The sequence below is a fragment of the Dryobates pubescens genome, chromosome 12, assembly GCF_014839835.1.
Source record: "Dryobates pubescens isolate bDryPub1 chromosome 12, bDryPub1.pri, whole genome shotgun sequence".
In the NCBI taxonomy this organism is placed as follows: Eukaryota; Metazoa; Chordata; class Aves; order Piciformes; family Picidae; genus Dryobates; species Dryobates pubescens.
The window spans coordinates 2377329-2401886 of record NC_071623.1 but is presented as its reverse complement, the minus strand read 5'-3'; the positions used below and the strand labels follow the sequence as shown (position 1 = coordinate 2401886).

The following is a 24558-nucleotide window of genomic DNA, read 5'->3' as shown; positions in this document are numbered from 1 at the left end:
ATGTGTTTTGCAGAAATGCACAGCAGAAGCAGCAGCACAAGCCATCTAGAAAATGACTCCTCTGACCCCAAGCCTGCAGCCAGCCCAGCAGGAAAGAGCAGCACCACAACCCATAAACTGGAAGCAGCAACCAGAAACAGGAAGCCTCTCGTGTTACAATCTGAACTCCAAGCCCCATGATAATTGACAGCACATCTATCTGTTTTCCACTGTGATGAAATACTACAACTGTTTCTCAGGGTTTAGGTGGCTAAGTTTCCACTGGAAACTGGTGCAGCATTCTTCTGTGGGTGGTGTAGGTGGTGTCGGATGATAGGTTGGACATGATGATCTCGAAGGTCTCTTCCAACCTGGTTTATTCTATTCTATTCTGTGAAGAATTTCTTTGTCATTCACAGGTTTACTGAGCCAGGACCAACGTGAGTTTTCTGTCCCATTTCCTCATGTCCTCCTCACGCTCATGTTATGAAAACCACAGGGTACACATTGTGGTGTGTACCTCCCAGAGTCTCTCTCTTGGACAGGGAGGTGCCTGCTCCTATTAGCCAAAACATGGTGGGGGACAGGGCATGTTCTTTTTCAGTCTGTGAGCCTCCTGGGACAGTTCCTTCACAGCTGAAACACAGGCCTGGACAGAGGAAGGGAGACTTCCCTTGTGTTGCTGGAGCCTGCTAGCTGTTTCATCCACAGTCTATCCTTGGCTACCTTTCAAGGCCAGGAAAAAGACTGACCACCTCTGGCTCTTCCTCTTGCTCCTGTGATGACCCTGATTCATCATCATCCTTTGCAGGAGGAACTGCTTTCCTTGCACACTTCCTTTTCTGTACAAGGGCAACTGATACTGGCAGAGGCTGGTTCTCTGGTGCAGCTGCCCTGCCTGCACATCTGCCTGTAGGTCCAACGACCTCCTCTTGTCCCTGAGTGTACTGAGGAAGGCTTGATAGGTATGAGCCAGGCTCCAACACCTTGCAGTGATTTGTATCTCTCAGGAATTTCTGGGATAGCAACATGCTTTTTTCCAACATTTCACCAGCATGTTCCAATTTTACACTTGTTTGGGGGCAACCATCAGCCTGAGCACCTGCCCATACTCTCCCTCACACCCTGCCACTCACTAAATCTGCTCCATTCTCAGGGCAGCTCTCCAGGTGGGAAAACTTGTGTTACGCTGGGCAACTCCAGGCACACATTTAGGGGACTTGATAACAGAAACAGGCTCATGTTGGTGTCCTAAGGATATTTAAAACCTTCAAAAGATGATGTCCTGGTCTGAGACCAGGCAGATCCTCTCTTGCCCCTGAGAGGGGCAAAAGGATGGCACTCATCACACCAATGGAGTGCAAAGTGATGGAAAGTTTAAATGGAAAAGCATCAAGTGTTTTATAGAAACTACAAAGCACAGTGACAAAAGAATCCCAAAGCATACAGAGTCCCTCCCAGCACACCCAAAAGCCTCCCAACTCTTCCCTTCTCCCCACCTGAGGCTATACCCAAAACCCACAGCGTTCTTTCTCCCCAACACCCCTCATCCCCCCCCCCACCCCAGCCAGGCAGGTCTCAGGCTGGCCAGGTCTGAGGCTGCCCCTCCCCCTTCTCCTCCTGGCCTAGCCAGGACTAAGAGGCCTTGAGATATTCCCCCAGTGTTACCTGATAGGGAGCATCTCCCATGGGAGCAGAGAGGGGAGAAAGAGGAAGAGAAAGACTTTGCAGCTGGATTTATAGGGCACAGGATATTATGGGTATGAAATACACAGCTTCCTGTGTCCACCTGCTGGGCTGCACCCTCGGGACACTGGAGGTGTAGCTGTGTGGCAGCAACAGGAGGCACCCAGCCTGAGCTGCCACAGATGAAAAAGTGTTCTCTGCTCCATCTGTCTGCAGGGTGAAATGACTGATAAATGGTGACACACATATGAATACCAGCTTGACTGAGTGACCAGTGAAATGACGTGCCAGACACCAGCACAGTACCATAGCTTTAAGCCATTTTGTTGAGGTGAAAAACAGCACCACAGAGGGCACCACATGGAGCACAAATGCATTGTGCAGCATAGCCAGGCAGACAAATGCATTACACACCTTATCATTGTGAAAACACTAAAGCAAATAATAGGAAGCATACTGGAGCAAATAAAATCACCTTAGCAAAACTGGATTATCTCATCTCCTTATTGTTTCCCCACATTGGGTGCCAAAATAGACTGTCCTGTTTTAAGACAGCCTGCTTTCACAAGCGAGCCCCCACCACACAGACAGAAGGGGAAGTAACACACCCCCCCAGGTTGAGATAAAGAGTTCAATGAGATCATACAATGTAGAATTACCTTAACCTGTTCAGCAGAAAAGCACAGGAAAAGCAGAGGCAGCAGCAGAAGCCAGTGATAAAGTGACCTCCCCACCCCTCCAAGCCTTCAGCCAGCACAGCAGAAAAGACCAACACCCCAAAACTGGAAACTAGAAGCAGCAACTGGAAACAGAGAGCCTCTCATGATACAATCTGAACTACAAGCCCCATGATGCTTTGCTCCAGCCAGTACTTTTGTTTTGAAGCTGGCATGACATTGTGCTGGGGCCCATCCTCTTTAACATCTTCATTGATGATATGGATGAGGGGGTTGAGTCAGTCATCAGCAAATTTGCAGATGACACCAAGTTGGGAGCAGATGTTGGTCAGTTAGAGGATGGAAAGGCTCTGCAGAGGGACCTTGACCAACTGGACAGATGGGCAGAGGCCAACAGGATGGCATTCAACAAGTCCAAGTGCCAGGTGCTGCACTTTGGCCACAGCAACCCCATGCAGAGCTACAGGCTGGGGTCAGAGTGGCTGGAGAGCTGCCAAACAGAGAGGGACCTGGGGGTGCTGATTGACAGCCACCTAAACATGAGCCAGCAGTGTGCCCAGGTGGCCAAGAGGGCCAATGGCATCCTGGCCTGTATTAGGAATAGTGTGGCCAGCAGGAGCAGGGAGGTCATTGTGCCCCTGGACTCTGCATTGGTTAGGCCACACCTTGAGTCCTGTGTCCAGTTCTGGGCTCCTCAGTTTAAGAAGGACATTGAGACACTTGAAGGTGTCCAGAGAAGGGCAACAAGGCTGGGGAGAGGCCTTGAGCACAGCCCTGTGAGGAGAGGCTGAGGGAGCTGGGGTTGTTTAGCCTGGAGGAGGCTCAGGGGTGACCTCATTGCCCTCTACAGCACCTGAAAGGTGGTTGTAGCCAGGAAGGGGTTGGTCTGTTCTCCCAGGCAACCAGCACCAGAACAAGGGGACACAGTCTCAAGCTGTGCCAGGGGAGGTTTAGACTCGAGGTGAGGAGAAAGTTCTTCACCGAGCGAGTCGTTCGTCACTGGGATGTGCTGCCCAGGGAGGTGGTGGAGTCACCGTCCCTGGAGGTGTTCAAGAGGGGATTGGATGTGGCACTTGGTGCCATGGTGTAGTCATGAGGTCTGTGGAGACAGGTTGGACTTGATGATCCTTGGGGTCTCTTCCAACCTTAGTTATTCTGTGATACTGTGATACTGTGATTAGCATGGTATTGAATACTCATCCACAGATTCAATTGGCTAAACACACCTTGTGCTAATTCACCTGTATTTGGTGCAAGTAGCTAGTGTGGCATGGAGCCTTTCAAGAAACCCCCTGCTCTAAGATGTTCCTTGTATTAAAGGTGATGTGAAGGGAGGGACTTTGTTTCTTACAGGGAAAAACTAGAATGGTAGTCTGTGTGTTCTTTATCCTGTGTGTCCAACTGGCTTGTATTTCTGGCTTCTCTTTCTTAGCCTACACTTCCCCAAAATTACATTAGGGAAAACATGAGTGAAGCTATATTGTGTTCTTACAAGCTCATTTCTAGTCTCTTACAATGATTCTGGTTTAAGAAGGGAAAGACTGATTCTACAGAATTATAGAGAGATGTATTATGAGACATGAGAATCACTTCTGAACATTCTTTAAGAGTGGTCATGGGTAGTGTCCTGGTTTGAGGCCAGGCAGATCCTCTCTTGCCCCTGAGAGGGGCAAAAGAATGACATCACACAAATGGAGTGCAAAGTGATGGAAAGCTTAAATGGAAAAGCAATTAGTGTTTTACAGAAACTACAAAGCAGAGTGACAAAAGAATCCCAAAGCACACAGAGTCCACTCCAGCACACCCAAAGCCTCCCAGCACTTCTCTTCTCCCCACCTGAGGGTATAACCAAAACCCACAGCGCTCTTTCTCCCCCTGCCCCAGCTAGGCTGGGCTCAGGCTGGCCAGGTCTGAGGCTGCCCCTTCCCCTTCTCCTCCTGGCATTAGGCCTAGCCAGGCCTAAGAGGCCTTGAGATACTCCCCCAGTGTTACCTGATAGGGAACATCTCCCATAGGAGCAGAGAGGGGAGAAAGAGGAAGGGAAAGACTTTGCAGCTGGATTTATAGGGCACAGGATATTATGGGTTTGAAATACACAGCTCCCTGTGTCCACCTGCTGGGCTGCACCCTCGGGACACTGGAGGTGTAGCTGTGTGGCAGGAACAGGAGGCACCCAGCCTGAACTGCCACAGGTAATAACTAGGTTGTTTGGTGCATGGTACCCAGAGAGCACCCAACCTTCAGATGGTTATCAGTGTGCTACCTTCAAATCTGCTTTCAGGTGTATCTGTCTTTTCCTGTTGGCCTCACTGGGAATTGCCAGATGAATATAACTTGTGGTTTTTTCCCTTCTGATACAAAATGAGACAGAGTAATCCTTAATGTCACTTTGGTTCCATGACAAAAAAAAGCTTCTGGTTCACTGTAAACTCTCTTCTGAAGGACAGCAACATTAAAAACACTCTGGGTGTGTGCCCTCTTTGTGCGTTATTCTGCTGGCTGCCTGCTTTCACTACCACTGAGGCTGCATGCTATAATTCCTTGATATTACATTAGTGCCTTCTGCTCTAAACAAAATCCAAGGTCAGGAGCATTTGTGATTTGCATTTATGTTGCTCTAAACAAATCCAAGGTCAGGAGCATTTGTGATTTGCATTTATGTTGCTCTAAACAAATCCAAGGTCAGGAGCATTTGTAATTTGCACTTCTGTTGCTCTAAACAAATCCAAGCTCAACAGCATTTGTGATTTGCACTTCTGTTGCTCTAATCAAATCCAAGCTCAACAGCATTTGTGATTTGCACTTCTGTTGCTCTAAACAAATCCAAGCTTAAGAGCATTTGTGATTTGCACTTCTGTTGCTCTAAACAAATCCAAGGTCAGGAGCATTTGTGATTTGCACTTCTGTTGCTCTAAACAAATCCAAGCTTAAGAGCATTTGTGATTTGCACTTCTGTTGCTCTGAACAAATCCAAGCTCAACAGCATTTGTGATTTGCACTTCTGTTGCTCTGAACAAATCCAAGCTCAACAGCATTTGTGATTTGCACTTCTGTTGCTCTAAACAAATCCAAGGTCAGGAGCATTTGTGATTTGCACTTCTGTTGCTCTAAACAAATCCAAGCTCAACAGCATTTGTGATTTGCACTTCTGTTGCTCTGAACAAATCCAAGCTCAACAGCATTTGTGATTTGCACTTCTGTTGTTCTAAACAAATCCAAGGTCAGGAGCATTTGTGATTTGCACTTCTGTTAATCAGGGAATGCAGAAGAGTTGAATGTTTTCTCCCTTTTCTCCCCAGACAGCCTGCCTGCGTTCCCCATTGCCATGGTGGCAGGGATAGTCATCGGTACGGTTACAGGTCTCTCACCGCTCATCTCTATTGTCGTGTGTCTTGTCATCAGAAAGAACAACTCTAAAAAACGATACTCTGGGTAAGAGATCTCCCTCCTCACCTGTGGATGATGTGAGGAACAGCAGCAGGATCAGAGGGAGGGCTTAGAGGCGGGTAGGAGTTGTTTCAGCCAGGTCAGCTGTGGCTAGAAGTAGGGTATGACCGTGTGTAACACTGGTCATCTGTCTGTATCTTTGTACTGTGCTTGAAAAGCCTCACTGACCGTGAGTTGCACCTGAACATTGCTAAATGTTGAAGTTGTTTCCCAGCCACAAGCATGTATGCTCTAAGAGCATTTAATCCAAGATTCCCTAGCTCTGATCTGTTCCCCTTCCCTTCTCTCCAGCCTTGCTTCCCAATACTACCCCCAGCCCTAAAAAAGGAAAAGTATCACACATGCACTTTTATGGAATGCTCTGTGTTGGGTTTTAAGATTGGATTTTTCAGTTGCTAGTATCTGGCTTCTGAACCTGAAGTGTACTTGCCAAAGTCCCATTTATCACACACTTAAGGAAGAAATACCCACTTTGCATCCATTCTCATTCACTGTCTAGTTTTGTTAGCAGCTACCATCCCTGCAAAGTTTTTAGTGTTAGAAAGATAACTCCAAAGTGAAGCACAGATCATGGAGTGGGAATATGAAACATCAACCAGAGCTAACAAAAGCAGACTTGAGTCCTGTGGTGATGGAGCTTGGTGCTGGTGGGGGAGGCACATCCTTGCTTTCTCCTCTCTAATTAGCTGGTAATTTGCTTCTAATGAAAATAAAGAAAATTACATATGTAGTCTCAGAAACAGAGCCCAAACTTACAACTTTCTTCTGCTCTTTCCCCGCTAAATGCTCCTGCTTCCTACAGGTTCTTTGGGTTGCCTGTGGGATCAAAGGAAATACCTCCAAAATCATCTTGTGGGGATTTCTAAATTAAACTTTTCCCTGTCCTTTTCCCAGTTGGAGAGCTTAGAGAAAGTCAGTTGGCTATTGCCCAGTGGTAAGGCTAAATATAGCCAAGGCGGCTGCGTGTGCTCAGAATGGTGTGGAAAGCCTGGGTTTGCCTTTCTGCATGCCTCCTTCCCCTAAAGCGAAGAGAAACCTGCAGCGGTGTGCGTGAGGGGACCCACTCGCCTTCTTTCCCAGTGAGCTGCTCTCCAGTGGCTTCCTGATGAAGGGCACACGCTGGTGCTGAGACTAAAGCAGTAGTTTGTGCATTGTAATTTCTTGTAGTAGAATTAACTGCTGTCTTGGGAAGGTAATTTCTGAAGTATAACTGCCGCTTTCACTGACCGTGCCAGCTCTGCATGCCATGTAAAGAGAAACCAAGTGTGCTGCGCCCTCTTCCAAACTTGCAGACTGTCTTCCACATGGTGCTAACCCAGTGCGTGGTGGTGGTGAGATACACTTGCTCTTAGATAACCCTTCTGCCTTGAGCTGAGACGGGCTGGGGTACTGCGTGGCACCTGGAATCCCTGCATGGCCACAGCCTCCCTTCCTGCTCTGACTTGGGTGGTTTGTCATGATTTTTGTTCTTTCTGCCCTTGGTGTGCTGGGATCGGCTCCTGCTGACCTTCCTCTCCTTACAGAGATCCTGATATAGACGCCAGATTGGGAATGTAACAGGGCTGGGTCTTCTCTTCCAGTCCCACTAGACACCATGGTAACTAATCAATCAAGTTGGTGGTTGCTTTTAATACCTGTGTGTATGTGTGCACATTTCCTCTTCCTTTGCTGACTAACCAGCTAGCTCTCTACTAACATAACTTCACTGTAATTTGTGCTGGAATCTGTTGGCAAAGGGATGGTGCATTTCACTGGGTGCTTGGGTTTCATTGTCTCGTGTCTGACTGGGGTGGGATTGCTGCTTATTCCAAATGGTGTCCCTCCATCTCTTCCAACACTGAGTTTGCCAGTCCATTGACTGAAGCACAGCAAATTCAGAGCCCTTTCTGTGTCAGAATGAAAGTAAATTCCCCATAAGTGTTCCCTAGCCTAGACAGCTCAGGTGTTTGAAAACTTGCAGTGATCTAAGTACATCAGTTGCTTAAACTGGAGTGATGACTTTTACATAGTATAGAGCTGAGGGATTTTGTGAATCAGGCATGTGAATAAACCAACTCATGACGATATCACGTTGGTACCAGAAAGGCAGATTTGTCTCTGGGACAGTAGATGTCTCTTGCTGTGATGGCTGGGGGCAGTATTTTGATTTCTTTTTTTCCTTACTGCTGCATGTATGGGGAGCTAAGTTTTCTATGGGTAGACCTACCAAAAGATAAAAAATTATTGCCACGTGAGGAGGTGGTCTGCTTAATGTCACTGTCCTCATTTGTTTGTTTTTGTACAGTGTCTGTCTACAAACACTGGGGGAAAAGGATGCCCAGTGGTCAAAAGGTTATGGCAGGGCAGAGAGCTCTTGGGTCTGCAGTCAAGGAGGTGGCTAGGTTTCTTTCCTGGGTGCCTGGGTGTGAGGAGGTAGACCTAGCATTAAGAGACTCATTGTTTTGTTGATTAGAAGCTACTCACATTAAATTTAAGAGCATTTCCTCATATACTTAGCTCTATGATATTAATTTCTGTCTGTCACAGGCTTGTTTTCAGTCTTGCTTTAAGCAGATGGAAAGAAGCAGAGAGTAAAAACTGGCAACCTTATTTTAAGGGTGTTGGTTCTCACTATCAGACAGTTTGCTTGTTTGAAAACCAATGTTTGTGTGATTAGATATTCCAGAGGCTATCCCAGGGCACATAGCGCACCTGTCACTTATGAGTCTTAAAGTAATTGCTCCAGAGACTACTGTCCATCGAGTGGGCAGAACTATTTTGGTATTGTAGCCCAACCAACAGCAAGGGAACTAATGCAGAGTTTGGCAGGAAGTACCTTTCTGGTGTGGAGAGCTGGTGGCTCTTGCAAGTGTTCACTCTAACTGTAGTATTGGTATAACACTTGCTTCAGCGACTGGAACTGTTTAGCTTGTAGTTAGGAGATCATTCCTGTTTACCACTGTTAACTGAGTCTGAAGCCTCAGTGGAGAAAAGACATATGGCTTTAGACTTGTTGGGCTGAATGGGAATATCTAGGGAACAGGGATTTTGGAGGAGCTGCTGTCCTGTGTTCACGTTGCCTACCACTGAGAGTCGGAGGAAGGGGAGAGATGGAGAACTGTATGTATTTCCATGATGTTTGTTTTTACTTTGGCATAATCTGCCACATTCATCTTTCCATCACTCGTTTTTTGTTTGTGTTCTTCTTCTTTTTGTTTGTTTGGTTTCCCCTTTTGTGCCTCTTGAACATTGTTGTGCAAACTCTGCTCTGCCACCTCGTCAGCTGCAGTACATCTGAGAGCTTGATGTCACCGGTTAAGCAGGCTCCGCAGAAGTCGCCCTCCGACACAGAGGGTCTGGTAAACAGCGTGCCCGCCAGATCACACCAGGTAAACTTCTTCCTGCTGCTTCCTGAAGCAGGATCCTCACAGAGCGTGGAGGAGGTGGTATGGAAAAGATAAAAGGCAGGGTGGGACACATGAATTAGGTGCTGTTTGTCAATGAGGGCTGAGGAGTAAAAGTGCTCTGATCAAGGGACGGGCAGTCAGCTGGGACTGGTGAGCTCTTCTATAGAAGGCTGAGTGCAGCTGAAAGAATAACATGGTGGTGGCAGTTGAGATAACGTTTTAAGCCCTTTCAGTCACAGAATCACAGAAATAACCAGGTTGGAAAAGACCTTCAAGATCATCAGGTCCAATCTATCATCCAACACCATCTAATCAACTAAACCATGGCACTTGGTGCCTTATCCAGCCTTATTTTAAACACTTCCAGGGATGGTGATGGGACAGTGACTCCACCACCTCCCTGGGCAGCACATTCCAATGGCCAATCACTCTCTCTGTGAAGAATTTCTTCCTAACATCCAGCCCAAACCCCTGGTGCAAGCTTGAGACTGTGTCTTCATGTTCTGTCACTGGTTGCCTGGGAGAAGAGACCAACCCCCACCTGGCTACAACCTCCCTTCAGGTAGTTGTAGACAGCAAGAAGGTCCCCCCTGAGCCTCCTCTTCTCCAGGCTAAGCAACCCCAGCTCCCTCAGCCTCTCCTCACAGGGCTGTGCTCCAGACCCCTCCCCAGCTTTGTTGCCCTTCTCTGGACACCTTCTAGCAACTCAACATCTTTCCTAAACTGAGGAGTCCAGAACTGGACACAGGACTCAAGGTGTGGCCTAACAGGGCTGAGTACAGGACAGAATGACTTCCCTGCTCCTGCTGGCCACACTGTTCCTGATGCAGGCCAGGATGGCACTGGTCTTCTTGGCCCCCTGGGCGCACTGCTGGCTCATGTTCAGAGGTACTAATGTATCAAAAGAAATGGTTGTGGTCTTGTTCACTAATGTACACAAGTGAATTCCAAGGATGAGAGCCTGTCAAGGATGAGAACTGGGCAGTGGGTCACTGTTTAATGTAGAGACAACATTGTGTACTAGGTGTGTAATCACTCCCTAAAGCTGGCTAATCTGTCCTCAGATTGTAATGGGGAAGAATTCTAGTTTGTCATCCCTGTGGCACTGTGGTGGGTTTGAAGGGAGACCCCCTCCCCAAAACAACCATCCTCTGCTACCAAGAATGTGCTGGGTTGAGGCAGCCCCCTCCCCCCACCACGGGCAGCAATAAACACTCAGACAAATGGATTGCAAAAGTGATGAAAGTTTGAATACAAAGCAGTGAATGTTACAGAAAAGCAAAAGCACAGTGACAAAGAAAGATCCCAAAGCAAACCCAGAGGCATCCCATTCCCACCTGAGGGTACACCCGAGACCCCCAGGGCTCCTTCTTCCCCCTCCCTCTGCTGGGCTAGTCTCATCTGGCCAGGTCTGAGACTGCCCATCCCCCCGTGGCCTTGGGCCTAGCCAGGCCCAAAGCCAGCAGACATCTCCCCCAGTTACCGGCTGGAGGAGGAAGAAAGAGCAAGGGCTAGACCCCGCACTGGATCTTATTGCTGAGTTGAAGGAAAAGGTGGCTTTTATCCAGACTTAACGTCCCAAGGGAAGTTAGTCAGAGGGGAAAGAGCATGAATCTGTCAGAGATCCCACACACTATATAGTTACCTGTTAACAATATATAATTACTTGTTAGCAGTGTTCAAGGTTTCCTCATTTGTAAGCTATTTCTTGCCTCATGCTTTGGGTATTCCCAGCAATTTTCCTGGGGAGGTACAGATCCTGAGTGAGTGTAAGGCTGAAATTAGCCACCTTTTAGCAAGTGGTTGCAGAGTGGTGTGTGAAATAGCAACAGGTTCATCGAGTCCAACCTGTCTCCCCAGACCTCATGACTAGATCATAGCAGTGCCACATCCAGTCTCCTCTTGAACACCTCCAGGGATGGGGACTCCACCACCTCCCTGGGCAGCACATTCCAATGATGAACGACTCCATGAAGAACTTTCTCCTCGCCTCCAGCCTAAACTTCCCCTGGCACAGCTTGAGACTGTGTCCTCTTGTTCTGGTGCTGGTTGCCTGGGAGAAGAGACCAACCCCTTCCTGGCTACAACCACCTTTCAGGTAGTTGTAGAGGGCAATGAGGTCACCCCTGAGCCTCCTCTTCTCCAGGCTAAACAACCCCAGCTCCCTCAGCCTCTCCTCACAGGGCTGTGCTCAAGGTCTCTCCCCAGCCTCATTGCCCTTCTCTGGACATGTTCAAGTGTCTCCATGTCCTTCCTAAACCGAGACACAGGACTCAAGGTGTGGCCTAACCAATGCAGAGTCCAAGGGCACAATGACCTCCCTGCTCCTGCTGGCCACACTATTCCTAATGCAGGCCAGGATGCCATTGGCCTTCTTGGCCACCTGGGCACACTGCTGGCTCATGTTTAGGTGGCTGTCAATCAGCACCTCCAGGTCCCTCTCTGCCTGGATGCTCTCCAGCCACTCTGACCCCAGCCTGTAGCTCTGCATGGGGTTGCTGTGGCCAAAGTGCAGCACCCAGCACTTGGATTTGTTGAATGCCATCCCGTTGGACTCTGCCCATCTGTCCAGTCGGTCGAGGTCCCTCTGCAGAGCCTTTCTACCCTCTAACTGACTAACATCTGCTCTCAGCTTGGTGTCATCTGCAAACTTGCTGATGACTGACTCAATCCCCTCATCCAGATCATTAATGAAGATGTTAAAGAGGATGGGGCCCAGCACTGATCCCTGGGGGACGCCACTGGTGACTGGCTGCCAGCTGGATGTGGCACCATTCCCCAACTTCCCTAGGGCAGAAGCCCAAGATGTTTTATGTAATTACTGTAATGGTATGAGGCAGTACATGCAAGTGCCCTGAGAGCTATGTGGAGGAAGAGTTTTGCACTTGCATCTTGCAAGCACAAATACCTGTATCTTCTCCATTCAATGTTGTGATGTGAAGGGTTGCTGTGCCCTCACCCTTCCGTGTCCCCAGTGTTTTGGGTCTTAAGGTACTGGAAGGAACATGTCAGAGTAATTCTAAACTTTGTAAAGATTTCTCAGAATCAGTGTGCTTTTGCCTTTCTGTAGACACTCCAGTTTGTCTGTTAATTGACAGAGTCCTCCAGGGCCTTCCCACAGGTAAGTTCCTAAAGCAAAACCTGAAGTGTGAATGCTGCTGACCTCAAAGGAAAAACACAGAAAATAGATTTAGTTTTGTTTAGTTTTGGTTCCATGTTTTAGATTTTAGATCTGTTTTGTCAGGCAAAGAGAGCTGTGCCTATGCTTTATTTTCTTGGCAAGCATTTGTGGCAGAAAGTGGTTCCTGTATGTTCTGTTAAGCATTTGCCTCGACAGCATGTAAACATATTTACTTACCTTTAACAAGTTCCACAGTAAAATCAGGGTGGTCAGATTTTGAACATGTTGGTTAAATCAGGGAAGAAACTAAATTTCAATGATAATACTCAGATTCCTAGAGGCTCCCAAAAGCTGTTGCATCCTGCTTGTTGATTCAAGGCACACTTCTGTGTCTTGGTTTGCCTGGCAGTTTTAGACCAGTGGTTCACAGTAAAGAGTTGTGGATGTGCAGCAAGTGACCGAATGCTTTGTGCTTCACTGATGGTGAAGAACTGTGAACACAAATACACAACCCCTGCCTCCACAAATTGAAAGAATTGATAGAGGTGTTCCCTCTCAGAGAGTGACATTTAAATTAAATTTATTAAGTTAATTCCTTTTAATATTTATATATCAGTTTAAGAATCAGTGATGAAGAACTTGTCCACATCACATATGCAAGTGCACGTGAGCCTGCACTTTTGTGGGTTGGGTGGGCGTTTGTCAAGCCTAAGCCTTGCTTTTTGGAGTGCCCCAAAGCATGAGTATCTGGTTCTGTGAATGTTCAGCTGGTAGAATTATTCAGTTTGTTTTCACTGTGTCTTCCTTCTCAGCAGGTGTGCTCTGCCCCATAAAATTTGTCTGTAGTGTTTCTTCTCCATGCCACCATTCCATAGTGCCTTGTGTTCTACCATGGCTGGTATTTGCATGAGTGTGAAAAGCACTTCCAGTGAACGCAACAACTATGTGTTTCCCACATGGATGTTTAGCTATTAATCTGGGCTGCAGCAGGCAAGCTGGAAGGCAGGTGTGTGCTGTCTCAAGATTTGCTAACTCCAGGATGGCTGTCATTTATCTTAATGCTTTGCAAGTAGCTGAGTATTCATGTCTGGACAGGCAGAAGGACCACTGATCTTAAAGTGTGACCTCGACAGAAGTGCATTTGTGATGCACAGAGCAGCATGGTATAGAATTCCTGAGCAGGACCTGTCAGTGTAAGCAGCAGGAAGCACTAAAGCTGTATTAGCTTAAGTGCAGATCTCTGGCTTTGCTTTTTCTGGTTTAAGACATACCTGAGCAGGCTGTATTTAGGCTCTGTTCCAGACTTTGAATGGAGCCCAAGACCCTGGTTCAGGAATCTTGATTTGAAGCTAGAATCCATGGTTTCAGAATCCGTCTTTCAGAATCTCAGCTTCAACATCTTTCAGAATCTCAACAACCTGAAAATACTGTAAACCACAGTTAAGAGCATGATGGTCTAACTTTGTAATTCCTTTTTCCTTGCTGTAACTTGTAAGCCATGACTCTGACAAACTCCTAGCACGGCATCGGTACACCTGCTACATTTTCCCTTCAGTTATGAATGGGAAAATGGCAAGGCTTAGGGAAATGCTGGATTTAGGTGGCAGTGCTGGTCATCTTCTGGTAAGGAAAAGTCAAAATAATCTGATTTGGGGTTAGGTGAAAGTTCTGAATTGCTTAGGCATTTTTGAAGCTTCTTATTGATGAAGAAGTCTTTTTAAAGATTCAGATCACTGGAGGTACCAAGTGCAGAGGAAAAAAGTGGCCCTGGTGCAGGTTATGATCAGCTAGAAAATCAACTGGCAGCAAGTCTGTGCTCCTCCTTTTCTCTGTGTTAGCTAATCTACCACTTACTTAGGTAACAGTGAACCCATCAAGACAGTGATCACAGCAAGTGGTCTCTCCACCACCACCTAACATACTGGTTGCAGCAGAATAACCATATTTAACTTGACATAAAGTTGTAAGTGATCCTGAATGGGCTCCAGTGGTAGAAAATAGACCGATCAGAATTACTTACCTGAAATGTGCAGTGCCACAGTGAGTACTTTAGAGAGGTGTAGATTGGAAAAAAAATAAAGAAATGAACTGTCAGGAATTGCTTTCAGGCTGAATTTGTTATACCCTATGGCCTCAGGCAGATGAGACTTCAAAAACTGCCTACAAACAAACCTTAGGGCCACTTTGCCTTAAAGTTGATACAGACCCTGCACTCTAACTGGAATTAGTAATGTAATCCTGATACAGTGTTGGAGACCAGAACAACATGAGAACCAACAGCAGAAAAGGAAACAAAAGAAGTGGCCCTAATAAGACTTGAAATACAGACTTTCCCAAGACATCTGCAAGGAGTTTTGAGCATTTTCTTAGTCCTTTATTTACACTCGGGGTTTTATAGCCACTCTCCAGTTTTCATCCTTATGTCCATCTCCTTCCTGTACTCTCTTGCTTGGGAAATACTTTACTCAAAAGGAAGAAAATCTGGATTTAAACTGCTTCTGAATGAGAACAAGGTATTGATTGGTTGTGTGCTTTGCTGTTGTGTTGGGGTGATAGGGAAGAACAGCTGTGCATAAGCATACCTGTGGTCCTTCGAGAACTTCACTTTCTGCACAGAAAGTCTCTTAATCTCTGGTCCCTAATTGCTTTGGAAGGTAGGTGGAGTCTGGGTCAGTTCCAGAGAGATGTTTTTTAACTTGTCAGGATGCATAAAGGACTGGGGAGAAAGGAGTAGGAGAGATGCCCGTGAATCACAGAATTTTAGAGGTTGGAAGGGACCTCCAGAGATCATCGAGTCCAACCCTGCCAAAGCAGGATCCCATAGGGCAGGCTGCACAGGAACACATCCAGGCAGGTTCTGAAAGTCTCCAGAGAAGGAAACTCCACAGCCTCTCTGGACAGCCTGCTCCAGCGCTCCGTCACCCTCACCAAAAGAAGTTTCTCTTCATGTTGAGGTGAAACCTTCTCTGTTGGAGTTTGTATCCATTGTTCCTTGTCTGATTACTGTGTACCACCAAAGAGACTGGCCCTCTCCACTGGACACCCACCCCTCAGATATTGATAGACATTGATCTGATCTCTTCTCAGCCTTCTCTCCTCCAGACTAAACAGCTCCAGGGCTCTCAGTCTTTCTTCACAGGGGAGATGCTCAAGTCCCCTAATCATCCTCGTGGCTCTCTGTTGGACTCTCTCCAGCAGCTCTCTGTCTCTCCTGAACTGGGGGGCCCAAAACTGGACACAGTATTCCAGGTGTGGTCTCACCAGGGCAGAGTAGAGGGTAAGGAGAACTTCCGTCGACCTGCTGGACACACTTTTCTTGAGGCACCTCAGGATCCCATTGGCTCCCTTGGCCATGAAGGCACACTGCTGTCCCATGGAGAACTTGCTGTCTGCTAGGACTCCAGGGTCTTTCTCCATGGAGCTGTTTTCCAGCAGGGCAGCCCCTAACCTGTGCTGGTGCCTGTTGTTATTCCTCCCCAGATGCAGGACTGTGTACTTGTCCTTGTCAAACTTCATGAGGTTTGCCTTGACCCCGCTCTCCAGCCTGTCCAGATCTTGTTGGATGGCAGCTCAGCCTAACTGGATGTTGGCCACCCCTCACAAATCTACTTCTTTGTTGGTCATAAGGGAAACAGAAACAGAGTTAAATGGATGAAATTATTTTGAAGCAAAATGGCTGAAAAAGCTGCAACCAAGCTAAAAGATTTCTCCTTGCAATTTCCACACCCCACTACACTAAGAAAGGAAAAAGAATACAAAAAGGTCTGTCCCTTTCCCTCCTGCACAGGGCCACGTGTAGGGGTGTATGGTTCCCTTGCTGAAGTCACCTGGTAGGTGGTTGCAGCCTTCTGCTCTGTGCTTATGCCAGTTGGGGTATACAGAATGGGAGCTGCAGGTAATACATTTCCATAAGGTCCCATCTCTCTTGCTGGCTGTTTTCTCTCTGTAGGCTACAGTCCTGTGCTCTGCCCATCTTGAATAGCTGTGATTCTCTTTCCTGCGGGATATGTTTGGGAGGATGTGGTGTTTTAGGAGGTACTGGCATGCTTGTGTGCTTTGCTGAAAGATGGTGCTGTACTCTCCTCCTCTGCACCCCAGAAAATATAATGAGGGTATGTGGCTGTGCTTGCCCAGTGTGTCTGTGGAGGGGCTCACTCCTTGGGTTGACTCAAAAGTCAGGTAAGAATTCTTCATTACTGCATTGTTTCAGTACATGCTGGCTCACTCCCCAGCGTGGCTCACTTGCTTGGGCAGTGACTGGTGTCATAAGGTGGCTGCAGGCTTGTTCTCTCCCTCTGTATCTGCACGGTACAGCTTTGCTGGGGTTTGTAGAACCTGAGTGGGGCAGTGCGGGAGGTACGCTCTGCTGTCTACTGGTAAATCTGTAGCACACTTCCTCTCGAGATGGATCACATCTGGCACACATCTTACTAAGCCTACATTCTTGCTCCATAGCATGTAAGAATTGCTGCTTTTCAGAACAAAGGATCCCAGATTTTGCTTTTTGTGAGAAGCAAGCAGGACGAAAGGGAGGGCATGATGCTGTTTGGCATGCTCCTGATAGGAGAAAGGTGGCAGACTAGAGCTCATTTGTAACCGAGAGTTCATTCCACCTGCTTCAACGTGCCATTAGCAGTCATAAAAGCTCTGTGGTCTTGGTTTAGCTTTGGTCTTGCTGCCCTGCAAGTAAAGGGCAATATGGTCTTTCCTGAAAAGCCCTGATTGTGCTCCTTTGGTTCTCTCCCCAGGGCCCAGTCATATATGCGCAGTTAGACCACTCCGGAGGACGGCACAGCGACAAGATTAACAAGTCAGAGTCTGTGGTCTACGCTGACATTCGGAAGAACTGAGATGATCTCCTAAGCTATCCAAAGGAAAAGACACCTTCAGACTGGAATTGCTTGAACAAGATTTGACCCTGAGAACTCACATGTGGCCTTTGATGCCTAGGCTAGGACCAATGCATGTGCATACAGAGGGAAAGATATATATGTATTGTGTGTAAATAGTCTATTTAATCGTCCAGAGGTGAGACCAATGTTGCATGTTGAAATGCGGTAAGGATTTTGCTTATAAATTGCCAATATTCCTTTTTTTGTATCATGTATGACGAGAGAGGAAGTGAAAACTCGCCACACAACTTCAAAATGTTTTTATCTTGATTAATAATGGAATAACTGGAAGATGCCTGGAGGCTCTAGATGGACTTGGAGACTCTAGATTCACCCGGAGATTCTAGACTGACTTGGAGATTCTTTGTTTGTTTGTTTGTTTCTAGGGCTCAATTTATTTTGTTGAGTTGAATATAAAGGAGATGCCTTCTTTATATTCTCAGAGTTCTTCATGTGTACAGGGTATTCATCTTTCCTTGGTCAGATTCTCAGTACAAGCTGCCTTCTCATATAGACCAGATGCCCTCACTTGGTCTTGTAAGCCAGACTGTGAGTCCCAGTTACCAGAATTGTATGTCTGAGCAGTGTAAGTGAAGGAAATGTTTTGGCCTACCTGACCTGTGTAATACAGGCCACAGAACTGCTTGCTTCTCTACTGAGCCCATCTATTTAAGTTTAATTGTTTAAAGCACAGGGATAGCGTTGATCTAAGGAATTTTGTGAAGTGGTAGTGTCCCACATGAAAACTTAGGAGCGAGTTAAAGAGATAGGAAGCTATGGGTAGTTGCCTCAGTCTCCACTCAACCTTTCAATGAAATATTTCCTCCTCTAAGCTCTGTCATTTCATATCAGCATGAAAAAGGGCTCCAAGAGATCTAGAAGCTGTAGTACTCCCAAGGCTCTGTTGTACCACTGTCTCTTCCTTAGAGATGCTTTATCCATCCTTAAACACCTGTAGTGGAGGCTGAATGACCTCTGAAGGAAATCTGGGGCTCCACTGTGGGTTTTTTGACGTGGGTTCTTTTGTGTAAACTATATTTGCACAGAGGATGCGGAGGGCAGTTTGTTTCCTTCCTCTCTGCAAGTCTACTACTTGAATATTATTTCCTAGCATCTTATTTCTGAATTAAACTCCTCATAGATTGTTAAGGATCTCTGATCATTCTCTGCTGAGGAAGAGGAATTTTCTTCTGCTGACCCATTGTTATCCTGAAATCTGGAATTCAAACCTAGAAGTGGCATTCCAGCTGAGGTCTCTCAGATTAGCACAAAGTAGAAGGATTTCTGTTTCGTACATCCTAATGTGGTCTTGGCTTTTTGTAGCTGCAATAAGTTTTCAGTTTGGTTTACTGTAACACCTTCTCTCCAATTCTCACCTGTTTCCTAGTTCAGTCTGTTGCACAGAATCAGTCACAAAATGGTTGAGATTGGAAGGAACCTCTGAATGTCATTTAGTCCAAACCCTCCAGCGGGGTCAGTTGGAGCAGGTTGACCAGCGCTTTGTCCAGTTGGTAACATCTGTCTCCACAGTGTCTGATCATTTAGAGTGATTCAGCAGTGAATGAAGTGCTTCCCTTGTGCTCAGGTGGATTTTGTTTTCAAAAAGTTCTATCCATTGCCTCTTTTCCTGCCACTGAGCAGTACTGAGAACTATCTATACACGCCGATAAGATCCTCCCAAGCTTTTGCTTCTTCAGGCTGAACAATCCCAGCAAGTCTCAGCCTTTCCCCATGTGAAAGATGCCCCAATTCCTTTATCATCTTTGTGGCCCTGCACTGCACTTGCTGTGGTAAGTCAGTATGTCACTCATACTGGACAACCCAAAATTGGACTGAGCACTCCAGGTGCGGTCTCACCAGTGCTGAATAAAGGGGAAGGATAACCTCCCTTGATGTGCTGGCAACGCTTTGCTTAATGCAGCCCAGGATAGCATTTGCTGCCTTTGCAGAAGGAGCACACTGCTGGGTCGTGTTCAATCTGATGCCCAACACAACTCCCATGGTGACGTTCCTGTAAAGCTGCTTTTCACCCAGGGAGCCACCAGCATGTACTGGTGCATGGGGTTATTCCTTCCCAGGTGCAGGACTTTGCTCCTCTCGTTCTTGATCTTCATGACATTCCTCTTAGCTCAAGTCTCCAGTTTGTCCAGGGACCTTTGAATGGCAGCACAACCATCTCGTGCACCAGCAGCTCTTCCTGCTCTTGTATTGTCTGCAGTTTTGTCTCTGCTGAAATTGTATGATGGCTTTTTCTCAATCCCCAGATGTAAGAAGTCAGGCAAGGGAGGTAAGAGATCAATACAGCTGAGCTGAGTGCTGAAGGTCCAGAAGGAAATGCACAGACAGTGGAAGCAGGGACAGGTATCCTGAGAGGACTATAGGGGCACTGCCTGGTTGTGTATGGATGGGGTCAGGAGCACCAAGGCCTGGCTGGGAAGGGATACAAAGAATAATAAGAGCTTCTATAGCTATTGGTTAGAAAACGGTGAAAGAAATCTTACCTCCCTATGATGAGCAAGGCTGGCAAACTGGTAAGAATGGGACAAGGAAAAGGCTGAAGTAATGAACAACTATTTTGCCTTGGTCTTCACTGGCAACCTTTTTTCTCACACTTGGACCATAAGACAGGGACTGGGGTAGTAAAGCCTCAGTTTCCTGGCTGCCCAAGGAACTTGTTGATTATAATGTTTTCCTTTATTATAAACGATGTGGCAATATTAATCAAAACATTAATAACCTTCATGGTTGCCAAAATGTATCACAAGGTTGGATGTACAATTAGAATATATTTACAGTGGGAATGTGCAGGATTTGGGCAACTACAACAATTTAACTGTTTTATGCAAACCAGAAGGAATAGAACAGAAAGAGAATACCCTGGGAGCGAAATGGCATCGACCACACTGGGGAGGGGAGACTCAACAGGAACCGTGATGCCTAAGAGGCAGTTCATTAATTACTCACAGGTGGTTGTGCTGCTGCTGTGTATTAGAGGCTTTGTGGCACTCTCATGTGCCAGGCACGGCAGGTTGCTGGCAGGAATGCCAGGCGGTCGTCGATGGCTGGTCTGGCTGCAGCAGACAGCAGGCTGTTAACGATGCTATCACGACTGGCGCTGGCTTTGTCCTGGTGAATTGAGGCATGGCAGGATCCTGGTTGCAAGGGGCAGCAGGCTTGGCTCTGACTCCTAAGCTCATGGCTTCTCTGGTAGCTTGTGGTGTGTATGCTCATGGCTATATCCCTGGCGCTGGACCAGGCAACTTGAGGCTTTGAAGCTCGAAGCAGCTTTAAGCCAGACAAGGTCCAACTGGGTTCAAGCACACAAGGCCTGAGCGAGGCTAAGCAAGGCAAAAGCAACTAGAAATCCACCTGTATGTAAATCTTGCCTGAGACTGATTTGACCAATAGGGCATGAAACCAGCACATGGCAGTCTGGTCAAGAATGAAAGTCAGAACAGATTGAAGCTGAAGCTGGAGGGAGTGAGAGAAAGAATGTTAGTGCTATTTGGTATGGTACATCTCACATCTGACCAATGAAATTCATTTAGGATTAATCTTTGTTTTTCCTTTTTGTACCAAAACATTCAGCTAGAGAATTCTGTAGCTGTCCTTAAAGGCACAGCCTAAAACTGTCACAGGGACCAGGTCTAGACACCTTAGTGTCTGTCTGGGTTTGTGCTGGGGCCGTTTGGCCCTACCATGACATTCCACCCCCAACCCTGTGGGGCAAGCTGATCTCAGGCCATAAATCCCCTTTTAGTGAGGGGTACATTGTGGCTTATACAATCACTGTTGGATTACATATCAAATACAGTGGTTTGCACATTAAGCATAGTGACTTACAATACCATATGCACTATATGAGCAGTGTATACAAACCACACAAACCATGTAGCCACGAACAATGTGTTAACACAAACACTGTAGAGCAGCATATGCTCTGAGCCCAACACTTTGGTGCTCTTTCAATCATCCACCCCCTGATTGTTGATGGGTGTGTCTCCAGTGTGACACTGAATCAATCAAAGTGTCCATGGGGCTTTTTGATTTTCCCACCCTGGATGTAAATGGGTCTCTGTCGCTGAGAGACACAGTTCCTCAATATTGAGGTGAGAGAGAATGTTCTCCCTTGCCAGGCAAGGCTGGCAAAGCGGAAGCAGCGGTGAATGCTGCAGCAGGAGAGCAGACTGGGCTCTGGCTCTGTTGATGCCTCTTCCATAAAGCTGCTTTCCCCGTCTGCCGCTCCGATTCAAAACTTGCAGCACCATCCCTTTGACTTCAGATTCCGTCAACCATCTTACAGCGTGCTCTCGCACTCCCAGGGAAAGAAATTGCTGGAACCAGTCTACTGATGAGGGATCAGAGCTTCCAGGGTGGCTCTGTGAGTTCCATTTCCCGTGGCTGCTGGAGCAGCTGGAACGGCTAGGGTGTCGCTTGTGGACCTTTTCTGTGCAGCCTCGGTTCCTCGCCAGGCTGGGATACGGTATGGTGGCCAGGGCGATCTGGGTGCGAAGCACTTCCTGCGTCTCACCACATGGTGCCGGCATGCGGTGGCTGGGGTGTGCCTCAAAATGGCTTCTCTCGTTGGAGCTCTGTTCTCTGGAGGCATTTTCCAGCCTGCAGTTCGCAGCCATTTCTCAGGAATCCATTTTCGGGTGGCGGATGCGCTTGCGAATTTTCCCCGGCTCCCCGGTGCTGCGGCGGCGGTTTGTAGTCTCCTTCCTGGCCGCCGGCGCGGCACAGATTTTCCGCAGCTTACAACAGGCAGGCGCTGGGCTCAGCTCGCAGCTGGACTTGTGATGGGATTTCAGGAGCGCTGTGCTTTCAGGATTGCAGTGGTTTCACAGACCAAAGTCACCCGGTGCCGGGCTGGATTCATAAGCTGAATCAGAGCTGTTCTTTCGGATTGGCTCGGCTCTGGGTTTATGGCGGGCTCTCCGCGAGCCGGGCTCTCGCTGTGCCATATTGGGTTCTGCATGGGCTGCAGGCACGCTTGCCCTCTTTAAAACACGTGGTGTGGAGGATTTCACGGCGCTGGCAGGTGGAGAGGGACTCCTCACATTCTGCAGTCCGCAGCGGGCGTTGTGATGTCCTCGTGCGGATGATGCACTCGCCTGGCAGGTGAGGCTGCTCTCCGCGCTGTTTCAGCAGTGCCCCACGGGAGCGGGATCAGTGCGGGATCGGCAAGCCCCTTTTACGCGGCTGGTCGGTCGGAGCGAGCGGCAAGGGGGGGACAGCTTCCCTCAGTGTAGTTTTGGTGCCGGGTTTGGTTTTGCTTTCGGGCAGCACAGTGCCAGGTTGAGGCGAGCGGCAATCGCTCCTAAGCTCATGGCTTCTCTGGTAGCTTGCGGTGTGTATGCTCGTGGCTTTATCCCAGGCGCTGGACCAGGCAACTCGAGGATGTGCAGCTCGAGGCTGTGCAGCTTGAGGCTATGCAGCTTGAGGCTATGCAGCTCGAGGCTATGCAGCTCAAGGCTATGCAACTCGAGGCAGTTTCAAGCCAGACAAGGTCCAACTGGGTTCAAGCACACAAGGCTTCAGCAAGGCTTCAGCAAGGCAAAAGCAAGGCACAGGCAACTAGAAATCCACCTGTATATAAATCTTGCCCAAGATTGATTGGACCAATAGGGCATGTAACCAGCACGTGGTACCCCAATGGGAAAGGGTTCTGCCAGGCTGTGGCCAGAACACATGCTCTTACCATAGATACAGGGTTGTTTACCAGACATGCATGGTCCTGTCCCCTTTGTTCCTCTTCCTGTGTTACCCTGGCTTTCTGCAGGAAGGAGGGGGGAGAGTGGGACCATGTCTACACACCTTAGTGTCTGTTTGGGTTTGTGCTGGGGCTGTTTGGCCCTACCATGACAGTCATCTATCTGGACTTGTTAAAGCCTTTGACAGAGTCCCCCACAATGTCCTTCTCTCCAAATTGGAGAGAGATGGGTTTGATGGGTGGATTGTTCAGTGGATAAGGAATCCATTAGCTAGTCGCATGAAGAGGGTAGTGGGCATCAGCTTGAGATCAGTGACAAGTGCTGTTCCTCAGGGATCCATACTGGGCTGTGCTGTTTAATATCTTCATTAGTTACACAGACAGTGGAGTCAAGTTTGCAGGAGACACGAAGTCGAATGGTGCAGCTGACATGCCCATAGGGGCATGATGCCATCACAAAAGACCTGCATAAGCTTGAGAAGTGGCCCCACGTGAACCTCATGAGGTTCAACACGGCCAAATGCATTGTCCTGCACCAGTCTAGGGGCAATCCCCAGTAATACAGGCTGGGGCATGAAGCAGCATTGAGAGCAGCCCTGCAGAGAAGGTCTTGGGAGTGCTGGTGGATGAAAAACTGGACATGAGCTGGCAAGGTGTGCTTGCAGTTCAGAAAGCTGACTCTGCCGTGGGCTGCATCAAAACAAGTCAGATCAGCAGCTTGAGGGAGGTGATTTATTGCCTCGGCTTCATCGTTGTGAGACCTCACCAGGAGTGCCGTGTGTAACTCTGGGGCCACTGTCACAAGAAAGACATGAACCTGTTGGAGTGAGTCCAGAGGAGGGCCACAGAGATGATCAGAGGGCTGTAGCACTTCTATGAAGGAAGGATGAGAGTGTTGGGGTTGTTCAGCCTGGAGAAGAGAAGGGAAGACCTTGTTGCAGCCGTTCAGTACTTAAAAGTGGCCTACAGGAAAGAAGGGAACAATCTTGCCTGTTGCAATAGGACAAGGGATAATAAACTAAAAGAGGCAGAATTTAGACTGGATAGAAGGAAGACATATTTTAAAGAGAGGGTGATGAAACACTGGGACAGGTGACCGGGCAGAGCTTTGAGCAGCCTGATCTGGTTAAAGATGACTCTGCTCCCTGCAGAGGGTTTGGACTTGATAACCTTTGCAGGTCTCTTCCAACCCAAAACATTCTATATTTCTATCTCCTATGATTTTTCAGACCTCATCTTCATTTTGCTGGCTGAAAACTTGGTTTGAATTCTCATCCTGTCCTCCAGTAAGCTTGAAACACTCTTAGCTTGCTATTTGCAAACTTACACCAATGCTTCACTGTAAGATAATGAAATGAAATACAGTTTCAGGCCCAAGGCAGGCCCTCTTAGAACCACATCAGATAACTCTTTAAATTACAGCAGTGCCACTTAAACCACTGTTTTGGTTACAGAGGAGTTTTTTCCTACAAGGCCGGGTATGCCAACACTGTTTTCTTTCATCAGGCTCAAAGGTCACTGATTGCCTGACAACACTTGCCTGCCTTAGAAGCCTCACTAAGATCAGGATGAATCCTGCTGCTGCTTTCCTTATCTACCAGGCTTGTTACTTCCAAACATTTGTTTTACACTTATAAACGCTTTTGACATGGTTGGT

General features: G+C 47.6%; 1 protein-coding gene across 1 annotated transcript in view; it reads left to right on the top strand.

The window, feature by feature from the left end:
* MPZL1 (myelin protein zero like 1) overlaps nt 1-19420 on the top strand; it is a 53634-nt gene extending 34214 nt beyond the window's left edge. Inside the window, exons 4-6 of the mRNA XM_054165873.1 lie at nt 5642-5774; nt 9052-9157; nt 17045-19420. Coding sequence (XP_054021848.1) covers nt 5642-5774; nt 9052-9157; nt 17045-17146 — 341 coding nt within the window. The 3' untranslated portion in view covers nt 17147-19420. The remainder of the gene's footprint in view (nt 1-5641; nt 5775-9051; nt 9158-17044) is intronic.
* Nucleotides 19421-24558: the final 5138 nt, after the last annotated feature.